A 13,748-nucleotide genomic window follows, 5' to 3' on the forward strand; every position below is an offset into this window, starting at 1 on the left:
GTCTTAGAACTACAGTGAAAATAACAGCTCTAAGCCAAATAACAGCCAACTGCCTTGGCCACTTTCATCCTTAGGAGTAATTTAAGGAAAGGTTCATGAATAGGGGTAGTTGATTAGCTCCCTTTGGGGCAAATCCCATCTAGCAGGCATGTATTATCTGACAAAATACGTGGGAAACTCACTCTTTATTTCACTATAGTTCCTTCATTCCCTGTTACTCCCCGCAGAATGACTGACATATTCCTGTTATCTGCCTGTCCTTTCAGGTTATTCAAATATGTAATAGTCTAATTGAAACACATCCTGTAATAAATAAAAGATAGGGACTCTCATATAGTATAAAAGGTGATATTCTCCAGGATATTATTAGAGAAGACAGAAAGGAAAAGATGCTGCTTTATTTTCATTTATTCATTAGCAAATGCTAATTAGGGATATACCCTTGGCAGTGATTTCTTCTTGTCCCATAATATTGTCATTAAATAACACTGAAGAGCTAATGACCCAATCAAAGGCAGAATGAAGTTATCAGTTTGTTGTTATACTCATATTAAAAAAAGGTAGCCAAATTGCAGTTGCAATGACTAAAGATTTAAATGAACGTAAAATGAAAACTCCTCTTTTCTGTGCTATACTGATGAGCCCTATAAATTAAATTCAATGAATTAAAACTAGAATCACAAAACCAGCCATTCTGAATTTCTAAGTAAAATTATTAGGATAAAATTAAAGGCTGTATAGTTAATTTGATATAACACCTGGAAATTTTCAAATTATTTTATGAGTATTATTTGATTTCCTGACAGACAAAACTATTGGCTCTGCTTCCTTGGCTCTGTCAATATTAACAAGAAAAATTAATCTCAAAAGAAATGGTGATCTGCCGGTGGTGATGTAATTAGTCAACAAACAGCAGATTCAAAGGTAACGTGTAATAATTTGGATCCTGTTCAAACAAACCAACTATACTCACAGAAGTGATTTCAGTGCTTTTAAATTTTCTGAGGTTTGTTTTATGGCCCACGATACAGTTTCTCTTGTTGACTGTCTCGGGTGCACTTGAAAGGAATACTATATTCTACTACTGATGGGAAGACTGTTCTATAAATATCAGTTAGGTCTTCACACCAATAGGAAATTATTACAAGGCATTTGGGGAAATTAAGGAATTATTTAAACATTTTAAAATCACAATGGTTGTAGGGGCGCCTGGGTGGCTCAGTCGTTAAGCGTCTGCCTTCGGCTCAGGGCATGATCCCGGCGTTATGGGATCGAGCCCCACATCAGGCTCCTCCACTATGAGGCTGCTTCTTCCTCTCCCACTCCCCCTGCTTGTGTTCCCTCTCTCGCTGGCTGTCTCTATCTCTGTCGAATAAATAAATAAAATCTTAAAAAAAAAATTACAATGGTTGTAGGCGGTATTATGATTGCTTTAAAGGAGTTATCTTTTAGGACTATACAGTAAAATATTTGCAGAAAAAAGTTATGAGTTGAGATCTATTTTTTAATTTGATTTCAATTAGCCAACATATAGTACATCGTTCATTTTTGATCTATTTTAAGATAATCTGTATAGAGGGAGTATATGAAGGTAAATATGAGACATGATTGGCTAGGAAATAACAAAGTTGAAGCCGAGTAATGAGTATGTGGTGGGTCATTATACTATTCTTTATACTCACATGGAACAATTCAAAATTTCCAAGTAAAAAGTAATATTCAAATGTCACTCCTCAAGTTAAATGAAAAATGAATAAAAATAAAACCAGAGCCTTCAAATTACCAGCCCCAAATTCTTTTTGTTATATCTCCAATTATTGATTATTTATGGTTCCATCATGCTAATTTGGGTTGTTCAGATAAGGTATAAAGATCTGTTGGGTCCAAATTACTGTTCAAAACCATCCTTGAGTACTGATTTATATGCCAGAACGTAGCAATTTGCATTTATCATGTGAAAATTAAACATCTCCAAAGAGGACTTGCTTTATATGAACAGTTTGTATATCACACGAGATTCAGAGATATTTTTCGTTTATTTACCAAATATTTACCATACTTAAGAAATATTTTTTTATATTCAACACTTCAAATATTACTCTTCTTTTTCTTATTTTATAATTTTTAAAACATTGATTTGAAAATACATATATAAATAAGGAGACATCAATAAGTCACTTAATGAACGTGTAACAAGCTAGATAATGATGTCCTATAAGACAAAACAGTAATTTACAAGCCCTTGAACATTGGTTTTGCAAATGAACGCGGGAAGGTAAAGCTAATTCTCTAAAACTGCCACAAATAATTTCTTAAATGATTTCACAGTCCATCTGATTGGTTATAGTGGTTTCTAGATTCAAAAGACTGACATGTTGTCATCAAGACAGGATTTAGTATGATCAAGGCTCTCCTGGGATGCTTCAGAGCTTCATTACAAATTTTTATTTCAACCGTATCTAATAGTTGGAAATAAATAAATATGACATGTGAATAAAACTGAGGATCAGATAATAAACTCTCTAAAACTGGAGACTAGAAACCCTAACGCTATTTTTTTAAATCCATGCAATGTGATACTTAGAAGACACTGTTTTTTTACTCACCCTCTCCCAGGAAGAAGGTACACTTTAACAAAGGGGTCCGAGTAACCATTGTTGTCTCGAGGGACAAGGTTTCTTGCTTGGAGAATATGGATTATGAGATTTCCAAGATCATAGTTGATTTGAAGCTTAAAAGAACATCAAAATATTCCATGAATATTTTTTGTTGTTGTTTTAAGAAATTTGTAATATATTATTATTCAATAACCCACCAGTACTTTTTCTTTAGTGTCATAAGGAGCCTCAACCTTCATTTCCATTTTACTTGAAACTGAACAGACTAGTGTATGTCTAATTTAATTGAGAGCTCCCAGGCACATGCTAATTACTAGTAAATGTGCTGTTCATTCTTTCCATGGTTAAAGTTCTGGCCTGTCTAAAATTCATTTAGAAGAAAAATCATGCAGTGAATTGCGAGTTACATTTTTAAACAAAATTTATACTCTTAGAAAAATAGTAAATGTTGTTAGTGTTCATGAATACAATTAGTAGGATTTTGAAAATAAATCAGTTGATGAATTTATTAGAAGATGTCTTTTGCATTTTACCAAATAATTAGCAGTGGGTAGAATCATTATTTAAAGATAGAGCTGTTAGTCTGAAATGTAAGACTAATGTGGATTTTATCTCTTTCTATATTATATTATATTATCAATAGTTTTTTTCTGTGCCTGCTTTTCTAATAGACTCAGAGTTTAAGATAATAAGATCCTGTTCTTTAATTTTAGACGCTGAAGAGGGAAGCAGAGGCCCTGCCTCCTAGATGTTTAATGGCTGTTGCACAACTGCCACTGAATAGGAAAAGATTAACAATTCAAATAAATATTTGTGAAGCCTGCATAATTCAAGATAATGGAGTTAACTAATTTTTCTCCTTCAAAATTTAAATATTCTTATGGCATCATTTTGAATAAGCCTTAATTTTGCCTGATGCTGCTTTTGTTTATCAAATAACAGAAAGGAACGGATCTATATTTCAGAAGAAAAAACATCCATAAATAAAAATACTAACCTATTTTTTTATAATCATATGAAACAGGTATGTTGTGTTCATGTTGAGAATGGGATAATGTAGAGAAGCCAAACTTTATTTAAAATCCGATAATTAAAATAATTCCTACTTTTAGCATAATTTTCATCTGGTTATATTTTTCTGGCAGAAAAGGAATCTTCCGTTGCTTTTCTCGACACAGAAAAGCTGTTTGTCTGATCATCAGGAAAGCAATGTGACGTATAAAACAAAGTGCCACGAAGGAAGACAAAAAATGGGAAGTTTCGAACTGCAGTGCTTGTGTACTCTAACGGGACACCCCAAAATGGAATTATTCTGCAATTAATTTCACTGAGATTTAGAACAGCTTCCAAATTGTTAAGGAGAAATTATTCCCCATCTAGTCTTTTCTTCGCCAGCCTTAATGTCCAATTTTATCCAGTGAGGCACCAAAACCATTTCTTATTTAAATGAAAACATGCAGGCTACCCTTCTAAGAAAGTGCTTTTCAGTGTTGATCCTGCAGTGCTTTAGAAAACACTCAGGGTTGCTCAGATGTTACTTCTGGGACAGAATGAAACGTCCCCAGTAACCTTCCACCCTGAGCTCCCCCAGTGCTGGTGGATTCATTAATTTGGGTTTCCACATAGAGTTGCATTTGCAAAAAGGTTTTGCTACAAGAAAATAAATAAATAAATAAGCTAGAAATCGCTGTCATGAGAAAATATTAAAAAAAGAAAACAGTCTAAGAATTAAGAAAGAATATTATCAGAGTAAATTTCTGCTATAGAAGTAAATATTACCGCTCAAAGGAAAATGAAAGAAGAAAAAAACAACACCAAGTCAAAAAGAAACATAGCAAACACTGGTCTGTGGGCAAGACATTGAGAAAAAAAATGAGAGAGAGAGAAAAACAAAAATCTAGGAATCTGCAAATCAGCAAATCTATCATTTTCTTGGCTGCTCGTGAAAACAACAAGAATCTGGTCTGGCTGTCTTGAAAGGGGGAAGGAGCAGTGAGGGTGCACGGTGTGCAGCATGGAAGGTTCTAGGCTCCGGGGCCGCTGGAGCCTCCTCAGTGAGGTGCCTGCAGTTGGCACCTCTTCCGATTCCAGACTCACACTCCACTTCTGCTTTAATCGGCGTGCGCCCAGATCATCACTTCATTGCTTCCTTTGCGTTTGTGCTCCCCCCTCTATATTTCCTGGACGCCACTGCTGTATGAAATCTAACTACATATTCCCTTCCGTTAGTCTCTCCCTTACTCCAAAATCTTTACTGATCCCCCTAGTGTAGTGGCTAACACCCCTTAGCTTGTGTTCAAGGTTCTTTTTCATTTAGTTTCAACTTATCTGTACAGGAACATTTCACGGCAGCAAGGCTGATCCCTGCCATTTATTGCTCTCTGGCAGCGGAAACTTTCCTTAAAGCATTTCTTCTTCCAGGAACATAGTCCCCCTTTCTCAGTGCTTATCCTCAAATTATTTCAAGTCTGCTGTTTTTGTGAAGTTGTTCATGAAAACTTCCTCTAGCCTATGTTGGAGACACAGCTCTAAGACTTACTGTTCTCTTCCCCTTATCTGAAAACTGCTATCTCCAAATATTTATTATTTTATGTTGTGTTACTTATTTCTATGGGACTTTTCTTATCTATCCTGAATTATTTTTTGGTATTATCTAAAGCACAGTTTTTTAAACATTTCTGACTATGACCCATGGTAAGAAATAGTTATGATATAATACACACATAGAAACACACATTTATAGAAGTAAAAAAGAGAGTGATTTGTACTATTTTTCTTCCATTTTCCTGATCAATATCCCCTAAGTTGATTTTGTAAATTACAAACTGGTTGTGACCCCTGGTGTGAAAAACACTACTCCAGAAGAAATGTTCAGCAATGATACAACAATTGTTGGTAGGAGGAAGAAAAGAGGATAACATTGGACTCATGAAACTCTTAAAGAAGAACCTTTACATTTCCAGAAGAATTTGTCATGTTTGAAACACATTCGACAAGTATAAACTGAGACATAAAATGTACTGATACTGCTAAGGCACCAGACACATATCAAATTATAGAATTCCATACATATCATTAGATTTTATAAACTATATATTTGTACTAAAACGCTATTCTACAAAATTGTATTTTTCCTTCACACATCTGTCAATGTAATATATAACACATCTAAAACAGGAAAGGTCCTAAGACTGTTTACAATTTCAACAGACCATGGTGGGGGGAAAAAACAGCCAACGAAGATAGTACAATGATGATGTTTTAAAAACTTTCATACCTGAATTTCCCCCGTAATCGGATGAGAGACCACCTTTGTGGCATCGGTAGGCTGCAATATTAAAAACGTATATTGTGTTAATGGATAAGCCCTTCATAAAATTTATCATTTAAACTTCCTTCTGGAATTAATTTCTATTTGGTCAGAGCACACTGCCTGGAAAATACATTTCATCCATTTGGCTGCTTCAGATTATGGGGTCTACCTCTCCTTCTCAATATGTATTTAATTTTACAGATACATAAATCTATTTTTTCATTTTCCTCAGCCTGTTTTGAAGCTATAATTTTATACCTGTAGGACTGCAGATTTCAGTTACTTAATGAAATGATTACTTTGGTTTAAAGTACTCAATTTAACTATTTACAGGTTTCAAGGATCTATAGAGAAATGAAAAAAGATACTATTTTTAGACAAAGACTGCCTAGGAGCACAGAGGTTAGAGAAGTCCATCCTTGTGCTCCTTCCACGGCTGCTCAACCCCTCCGTGCTCCGTTCTAGAGTGAAGTACCCAGGCAATCACGTCTTAATAGTTCACATTCCTTAATTAAAGTTCTAGCCTATTCTATGTAAGTTCTCACTTCCTTAATAAGTTCCTTATGTCAGTAAAGCCTTAAGAAAAGATAGGAATGTGACCTGGTAAACTGGTTGATAATGCTGAAAAAAATGATTGCTGACAGCCGACTTGTTACATTTCAATGCAGTATTTGTGCATATGGAGATGATGTTCCTGACTCCAGATCTATAATACAGTTTCAAGTAATGGGGCATCCATATTGGGAAATATTTACTAAAATGGAGGCCACCCTGCTATACCCCAAAATAAGGCCCTGTCTGTCTACATGTGCATAATATTGGCCTTGTTTTAATAATTAACCAGAAAAGGAAAGATCCCTAATATTTAGGTGGATATACTTGTTGTTGCCTTTTCCTTTATATTTTTATTCTAGAAATGAAGGCAATCCAAAGAAGACAGCTCATTCCAGGTCTTATTTTATGAAATAACTATGTAATAAAAATAATATAATCTTTGGTAAAATTATAGAGTGGAGATTAAATTTTCCAAGCCATATATCCTTTATTTATTCGGGTCATTTTAAAGAATGCCCATTTGTTAATACTGAAACCATGCTCTGGCTGCAAAGGGTAAGCTGCTAGTTAATAAGTATATTTACTAAATAATTATTTTGCTGTTTAAATTTAAATAAAAGCAAACTGAATTGAGAAAAGGAAGGACTATAGAAGTTTCTGAAACTATTTGTATCTTGATTAAAGATAGGGGATTTCCTAAAACCAGTTATCTTTGCATTCCAATGAGGAAAACGAGAATAATGCACATAAAAAGTAAAAAATAAGACCAAAAAATCCTCACAAAACACAAAGCTAAATGATTTTTGGTAACTTGTTTTGATCTCTTTTTGACAGTTGCAGCTCATCTGACATATAAGCATGTCAATCATAACTAGATTTAGTGCAGAGAATAAACTTACGGACCATTTTTTAATTGTTCTGGGGTGTGGCAGTAAACTCAAAAGTGTGGAGAGGGATATTTTAAATTATGGAAGGAAAAAGATCAATATCTGTTGGACACTGAGCAAACGATGAGCTCTGGGTAGTTATCTTTCAAGATTAGAGCCAACTACTTTCCTTTCAATGATGTCCTATCTTTGTGAGGTTGGTTTTTCATTATTGTGGTGATAAAAACTGTACTTCAAGAAAATCAGTGAGCTGAGTGTAAAAGAGTTCATGGTTAGAGTAGTTGTGCAATGTCCATCAGCTGCACATATCACAATGAAATTTAATCTAATTATTAACAATGAAACAAATACATTATTTTTTATTTCAATTTAATTAGCCAACTTATAGCTCATTTTATATGTATCATTTTCCCCCATAGTTCCTCAGATATTAGGATATAAATACTAATTATTTAATAAATAAAACTGTCTTAGGTATATCTTTGGCCATAAGAGAGCCATGAAAAAAAAATTACTGAGGGGTTCAGGGTGCTCTGACCAGCAAAGTTTGGGAAACCAATGACTTACTTCATAAGACATTTAAAACTAATAAGTACTTTAATTGAATCATTTATTCATACCATGGCTTGAAAGAAATCATTCAAACTTTAAAGATAAAATGAAGAAGTTTGGTTAGAATTTCATAGACAAAACAGCTTGAAGTGGTAACATAAAAATCTTCAAGATAAAAATTCGTATTGAATTAGTTTAAGCAAAATAATCACTTAAAATAGTCATATACATAGCTTATATAATTTAAACCTGCATTTAAATAATTTTGATTCATATTTTACCTACGTCTACTCAGAAGGAATCATTTTGAGTATTAACAGATTAATAATTACTTATGAATAATCATTTAGAATGTTTACTAGATGGTGTTCTAAGTATCCAAATGTATAATTATGCTAACTATATTTAAAATATTTTAGTTTTAATACATTCCATCACCTAAATGTTTCGTATTTTAGTACCCAGTCTCATACCTAATGAAAACACAAAGAAGTTAAAACCATAATTCTATAAATTATCCGAAGAACATATGACATATGTGGACATATTACCTGACTCAGGGCTATGTAAGTTTCAGACCATCACTCAATATTTCCATAATTTCTCAATATAAATTCTTTAACATTGCAGGATTTGGAGAACAAATGAAAAAATGCATTGCCTTTTATGAATACTACATGTTGATAGTCAAGAAATATCATTAAATTTATTTATTTATTCATTCATTCATTCATTCATTCATTCATTCAAAAAAAAAAATGTTTGAGGAAACTATACGAGCTAAGTGTTGGAAATAAATGCCCCAAAAGATAAATGAGTAACAGTCTCTTTCTTCAAGAGTGTTAGCACCTAGTGACTATATATTTCAATTAAAAATGTACGTGTAATATTATATACACTACATCCCAAAAGTGATTAGATTATTGTTATTACTACTGGTAAGAGTTAAGTAATCTCTATATTATCACTGAAGAGTAGAATATGAGACCATCGGTAATTTTAAATATTCTAGTAGTTACATTAAAAATTTAAGAATCAGCCGGTGAAATTAATTTTTAATAATATGTTTTATATAACCCAATTTAGTCTAATTACATCATGAAAATCAATATCAAAATTGTTGAGATAATTTATGTTCTTTTTTCATACTAAGTCTTGATAATTTGGCATTAATTCATTTTTATAGTGTATCTCAATTCAGACTAGCCACATTTCAAGGGCTTGATTGTCACATGTGACTATCACTATGGATAATACTGTTCTATAAATTTTTATTCCAGCAAAAATACAGTAAAACCACATAGGCTGCATTCTTGGCATGGCAAAGAATTACTGCATATCATAAAACATGTCAATATCATTTCCTTGATGTTTGTCCTACTATACTTGTTTTCATCTTCTAATCATCGCCAAAACAGTTTATGTATTACAAAAAATCAAATTTTGCACCTCCATAATATTATAGAGACTCACAAGTGTGTAAGCTCCTCTACTGTGCTTAAAAAGCATAGAGAAAGTAAGAAACGGGTTTTGGTTCTTAAGGAGCTTGCAGCCTAATTGGAAGGATAAAAAAAGGAAACTAGTAGCTACAATCGAGGTACAAATTGTTGGGGTGCCTAGGTGGCTCAGTCGGTTAAGTGTCTGCCTTTGGCTCAGGTCATGATCCTGGGGTCCTGGGATTGAGTTCCGCATCAGGCTTCCTGCTCAGTGGGGAGCCTGCTTCTCCCTCTCCCCTCTCCCTGTGCTATCTTTCTCTCCCTCAAATAAATAAATAAAATCTTTAAAAAATATGCAAATTGTCTTAAGAGATATATAAAGCATGGGGCAATTTAGAGGGAGGAGAAAATGAAAAAGGATACCTTCTGATTTTAAGGCAGGATTGGACTATGGAAAGATTTTGTGGACAAAGGCTTCCTGTTATTCTTATTTCATTTTTGCTTACAGCTTATCACTGGCTCTTCATTTCCTGCAGATTGCAGTGTAAAAGCCAGGCACAGCATATAATATCCTCTAATTTACAACCATCTAGGCTTCTCCTTTGTTTCTTACCCCTGTATTTTTTTGTACACCTATGTTCTAGGCAGGCAATTTCTGTTTTTGAGATTTTTTTTTCATGTTGCACTCTCTACTTGGAATGTTGGTCCCTTTATCCTCTTTACCGAATCAGTTCATTAAACACCAGCTTTCTTAACCTCACTCTTCATGCCTTCACTGTATTTCTTAATGACATACAACATTATATACCTTCATTGAATTAGTTTACATATCATTGTTCATTGTAATTAGATCAGCACTTGGAGAATTTATTAAAACCCTGGTTGCTTGGTCCTATCTCCATAGTTTCTAATTCAGAAGGCATAGGGTGGAACCAAGAATTTGCATTTTTAACATGTTTCTAGATGTTGCCAATGCTGTTACTGGGATCATACTTTAAGAATTACTGGTCTACCCCATCTGCAGGGAAGGGATTTTATCCATCTTTTATCTTGTACAAAGTGTGACCCCTGACAATGCGGTGCCATCCAAAAAGGTCCGTGGAAAGTAGGAATGTGTTGGAAACCCTAATATATAGAGTACTTATTAGCAAGGCTATTGTAAAGATTGGACGTTAGGCTTACTGTAATAATCTCCCAAGGAAAACCACTGACCAAGCCCTTTATGACTGAGCAGGATAGGGTAGTAGGCAGAGGCGAGGCAGCCAACTTTCCAGGGAGCAGGGATACTTTTTTAAACAGGATAGTGACCCAATCAGATCCCTCTGCACAAATCAGACAGTTGGAGGGTAATTTAAGAGGAACGAAGAGAGACTGGTGAGTGGAGTTACCAGTAGTGAGTGTAATAATGTTGGGGAAAAAAATAATGCTTTACTAAAGAAAACTGCTGAGTTCAGAGAAGACAGAAAATCCCTACAGCTTTATTAGAAAATTAGAATTCTCAGGATCAAGATTCAGTGACTGAACAGATACTGTGAATGAAGGAAAAAAAGGAGCAATGGTGGTCTTAAATTTGTACTTAATTTCCTGGAAGGATGATGATGTCAGTTGCTGAAATAAAAAACACTGGATGAGAAACTTGTAGAATTATAATGTGCTTGGTTTTGAAACTTGGCTAGTAGAGTTTGTCATGTCTTGAGGCCTTCTACCTGGAGTCATTGAGAAAGGAATGAGAAATATCAGTCTGTAACTTAGGAGACGGGGAACCTCCATGCGGTAATTCTCAAAAACTAACACACAATTGCATGTGGTAAAATACAGTTGTGCTAAATTTTGTTTTGAAATTGAATCTAACTATTCTTGAAATTAGGCTTTGAGAAGCCCTATTTAGTTTGGGACAAGTTATTAAATGATGCAATGATTAAGATCATCCTACCTTTGTTGTCTTTTTCTGAATAAACTGGATTTGGGGGGGACACCTGGAGACACCTGCTGTGTTTTTATACTTTGTAAAACAACTTTGTTTTCTGAAGCCCAGTCAGTTGACCCAGGCATAGCCTGTCCCTCCCATATATCTTACCATAAAAAGAAATCTTTATTCATGTTTAAACAAAAGAATATTTTTTCCAATATATTTACTGACCATAAGAATCAAATCTATGGGGAAAAACTACAACCTGTCTACATTTCATCTGCTTTTATAAGGTTAAAAATTAATTCTTTGTTTTCTTTCAAAAGCCCAGTAACTTGGAAATAATAGTTAGAAACATTTATTTTAAATGAAGACTTGCAACAAAGGGAAATTTATTAGTTTGGAATTAGGGATCAAATTCAAAATGGCAATTCTATATTACTGGTTTTCCTTATTTGTTTTGTTTTCTTTTTTTTAAGATTTATCTATTTGAGAGAGAGCGTGCACACATGCACGCATGGGGGTGAGGGGCAGAGAGAGAATCTCAGGCAGACTCCCGTGGAGCGCAGAGCCCAACTCGATCTCATGACCCTGAGTTCATGACCTGGGCTGAAATCAAGAGCTGGACACTTAACCGACTGAGCCACCTAGGCTCCCCAGTAAGTATGGAATTAGGGATCAAATTCAAAGTGGCAATTCTATATTACAGTTTTCCTTATTTCTTATTGTCCTAAATTCTCTTTATCTCTGTGCCCTTTATACCTTTTATTTATATTATCAAATGCAATGTAATGTATATCTTGTGTTTCCAAAAAGATGCAAAGAGGCTCAGATTTATGCAACAACTAGAAATAAAAAGAACCAGGAAATAGGAACCACAAGACATACTGTTCAAGGGCCTCATAATAACTGCTAAAACATTTTAAGAAATGTAGAAATATATCATCTTCATAACAGTTTGATTAGTTATCTATTAAGAAATGGAAGGTTTTTTGTTTCAATCAAATGAGAAATCACAAGAAAAACACCTTGAAAATGATACTGGATTTCCTGTCCTCTCTGAATAAGGAGAGAGAAAATAAATACCTCAGATGTCCCTTCTCACCTTGCTGCTGCTGTGTTTCTTTTTGCTCACGGAGGGGGACCCTGGTTGCCCGGGGCTGGGAACGGAACTGGATCCCGCGGATGTGGGACCTGAATGAACGTGAGATCCTTTCTCCACAACGGATGACATGACCAGTGGTGACTGCTGCAGGGAAACCTTCTGGAGTTCTGCTGCCAACTGCTTAGGGTCAACCCCTGGGGATTTCGCTTTATCCACTACAACAAAACGAAGTGGCTATGTATTTCTCAGTTTCATTGGTACTTAATACCATGGAACTTAGCGAGTTCTAGATGACAAGGTAATTTACATACACAGATATATGAAAAGTTCTACAGGCCTGGGTCTGTTCTTTAGTGCAGTGACCCAGACTCTTAGATTGCTGGCTATAGCAGAGAAATGTTCAATAAATATTTGTTAAAGAAATAAGTGATTTTTTAAATGGAATATTTGATCTACATTTATAAGACTCTAGTTGTTAGCTCAGAAACAGTTAAGTCTATTTCATCATGTCCTTATGAAATTACATGTTGCTTTTTTCTTTATAAGAAAAAGGCAGTCAAAAGGTCCAAGAATGACTGTTCCATAATCCAGTTATGCTAAAAAGAATCGAGTATTATCTAAAAATTCTATAAAATCTCAAATAAATGGCTCCACGGATTACTCTCACGGGATGAATTTATTTTTAAAGAATTACAAATGTAAACTCACACAGCAAGAATTTGGTATGAATTTCTTTCATGGGTCTAATAAGCAAGTTTATGTTTCCCCAGAATGCTCAAAACATAGCTGTAGTGCTTTTGATTTTGTTTATGATTACATAAATAAACAAACATCTATTGGTCTAAACTACATTTTTGTCCATATAGTATCTATGCTTGTCTTTATATCCTCATCTTCAGCTTCATCTGCCCCAACAACTATATTTACAGTTACATCTTCACCTTTACCCACAGTTGAAAGAAGATGACTTTCACCTACCAGCTTTTGGTGGCTCGTGAAGTTCCAGGTGCTGGGGATTTTCAGAGTCTGAGAGCATATTGAGGTCCCTAAAAATTAAAACAAAGAAATTAAGAAAGAAATTGAGGAAACGGGAGACAAAAGGCCCTTTTTTCCAACTACCCTGATTTTTTTTTTTCGGTAGGTAAATGAGAAGTGGTTAATGATATAAAGCAATTTCCAAGCATGCTCACCCTTCTAACCAAATATATATTTGCAATGCTATTAGAAGTCAGCTGATAAAAATGATTATTTAAGGTGAAATCTTTATGGATTAAATGTAAGTTCATTTTGAAATACTATACACAGACATGACATCTAAATGGGTTTAGGCTTTCATCTAAATGAAGCATGTTTCAATAAAAGCATGAAAGGGG

At 34.4% G+C, this 13,748-nt stretch overlaps 1 protein-coding gene across 1 annotated transcript in view; it reads right to left on the reverse strand.

Annotated features, from left to right (window-relative positions):
• Positions 1-13,748, reverse strand: part of PCLO (piccolo presynaptic cytomatrix protein) — a 372,284-nt gene that overhangs the window by 68,278 nt on the left and 290,258 nt on the right. The window contains exons 12-15 of the mRNA XM_026504655.4: positions 13,354-13,421; positions 12,376-12,590; positions 5,896-5,946; positions 2,607-2,731 (exon numbers count right to left, since the gene is read on the reverse strand). Coding sequence (XP_026360440.3) covers positions 2,607-2,731; positions 5,896-5,946; positions 12,376-12,590; positions 13,354-13,421 — 459 coding nt within the window. The remainder of the gene's footprint in view (positions 1-2,606; positions 2,732-5,895; positions 5,947-12,375; positions 12,591-13,353; positions 13,422-13,748) is intronic.

This window comes from Ursus arctos, unplaced genomic scaffold, assembly GCF_023065955.2.
Source record: "Ursus arctos isolate Adak ecotype North America unplaced genomic scaffold, UrsArc2.0 scaffold_3, whole genome shotgun sequence".
NCBI lineage: Eukaryota > Metazoa > Chordata > Mammalia > Carnivora > Ursidae > Ursus > Ursus arctos.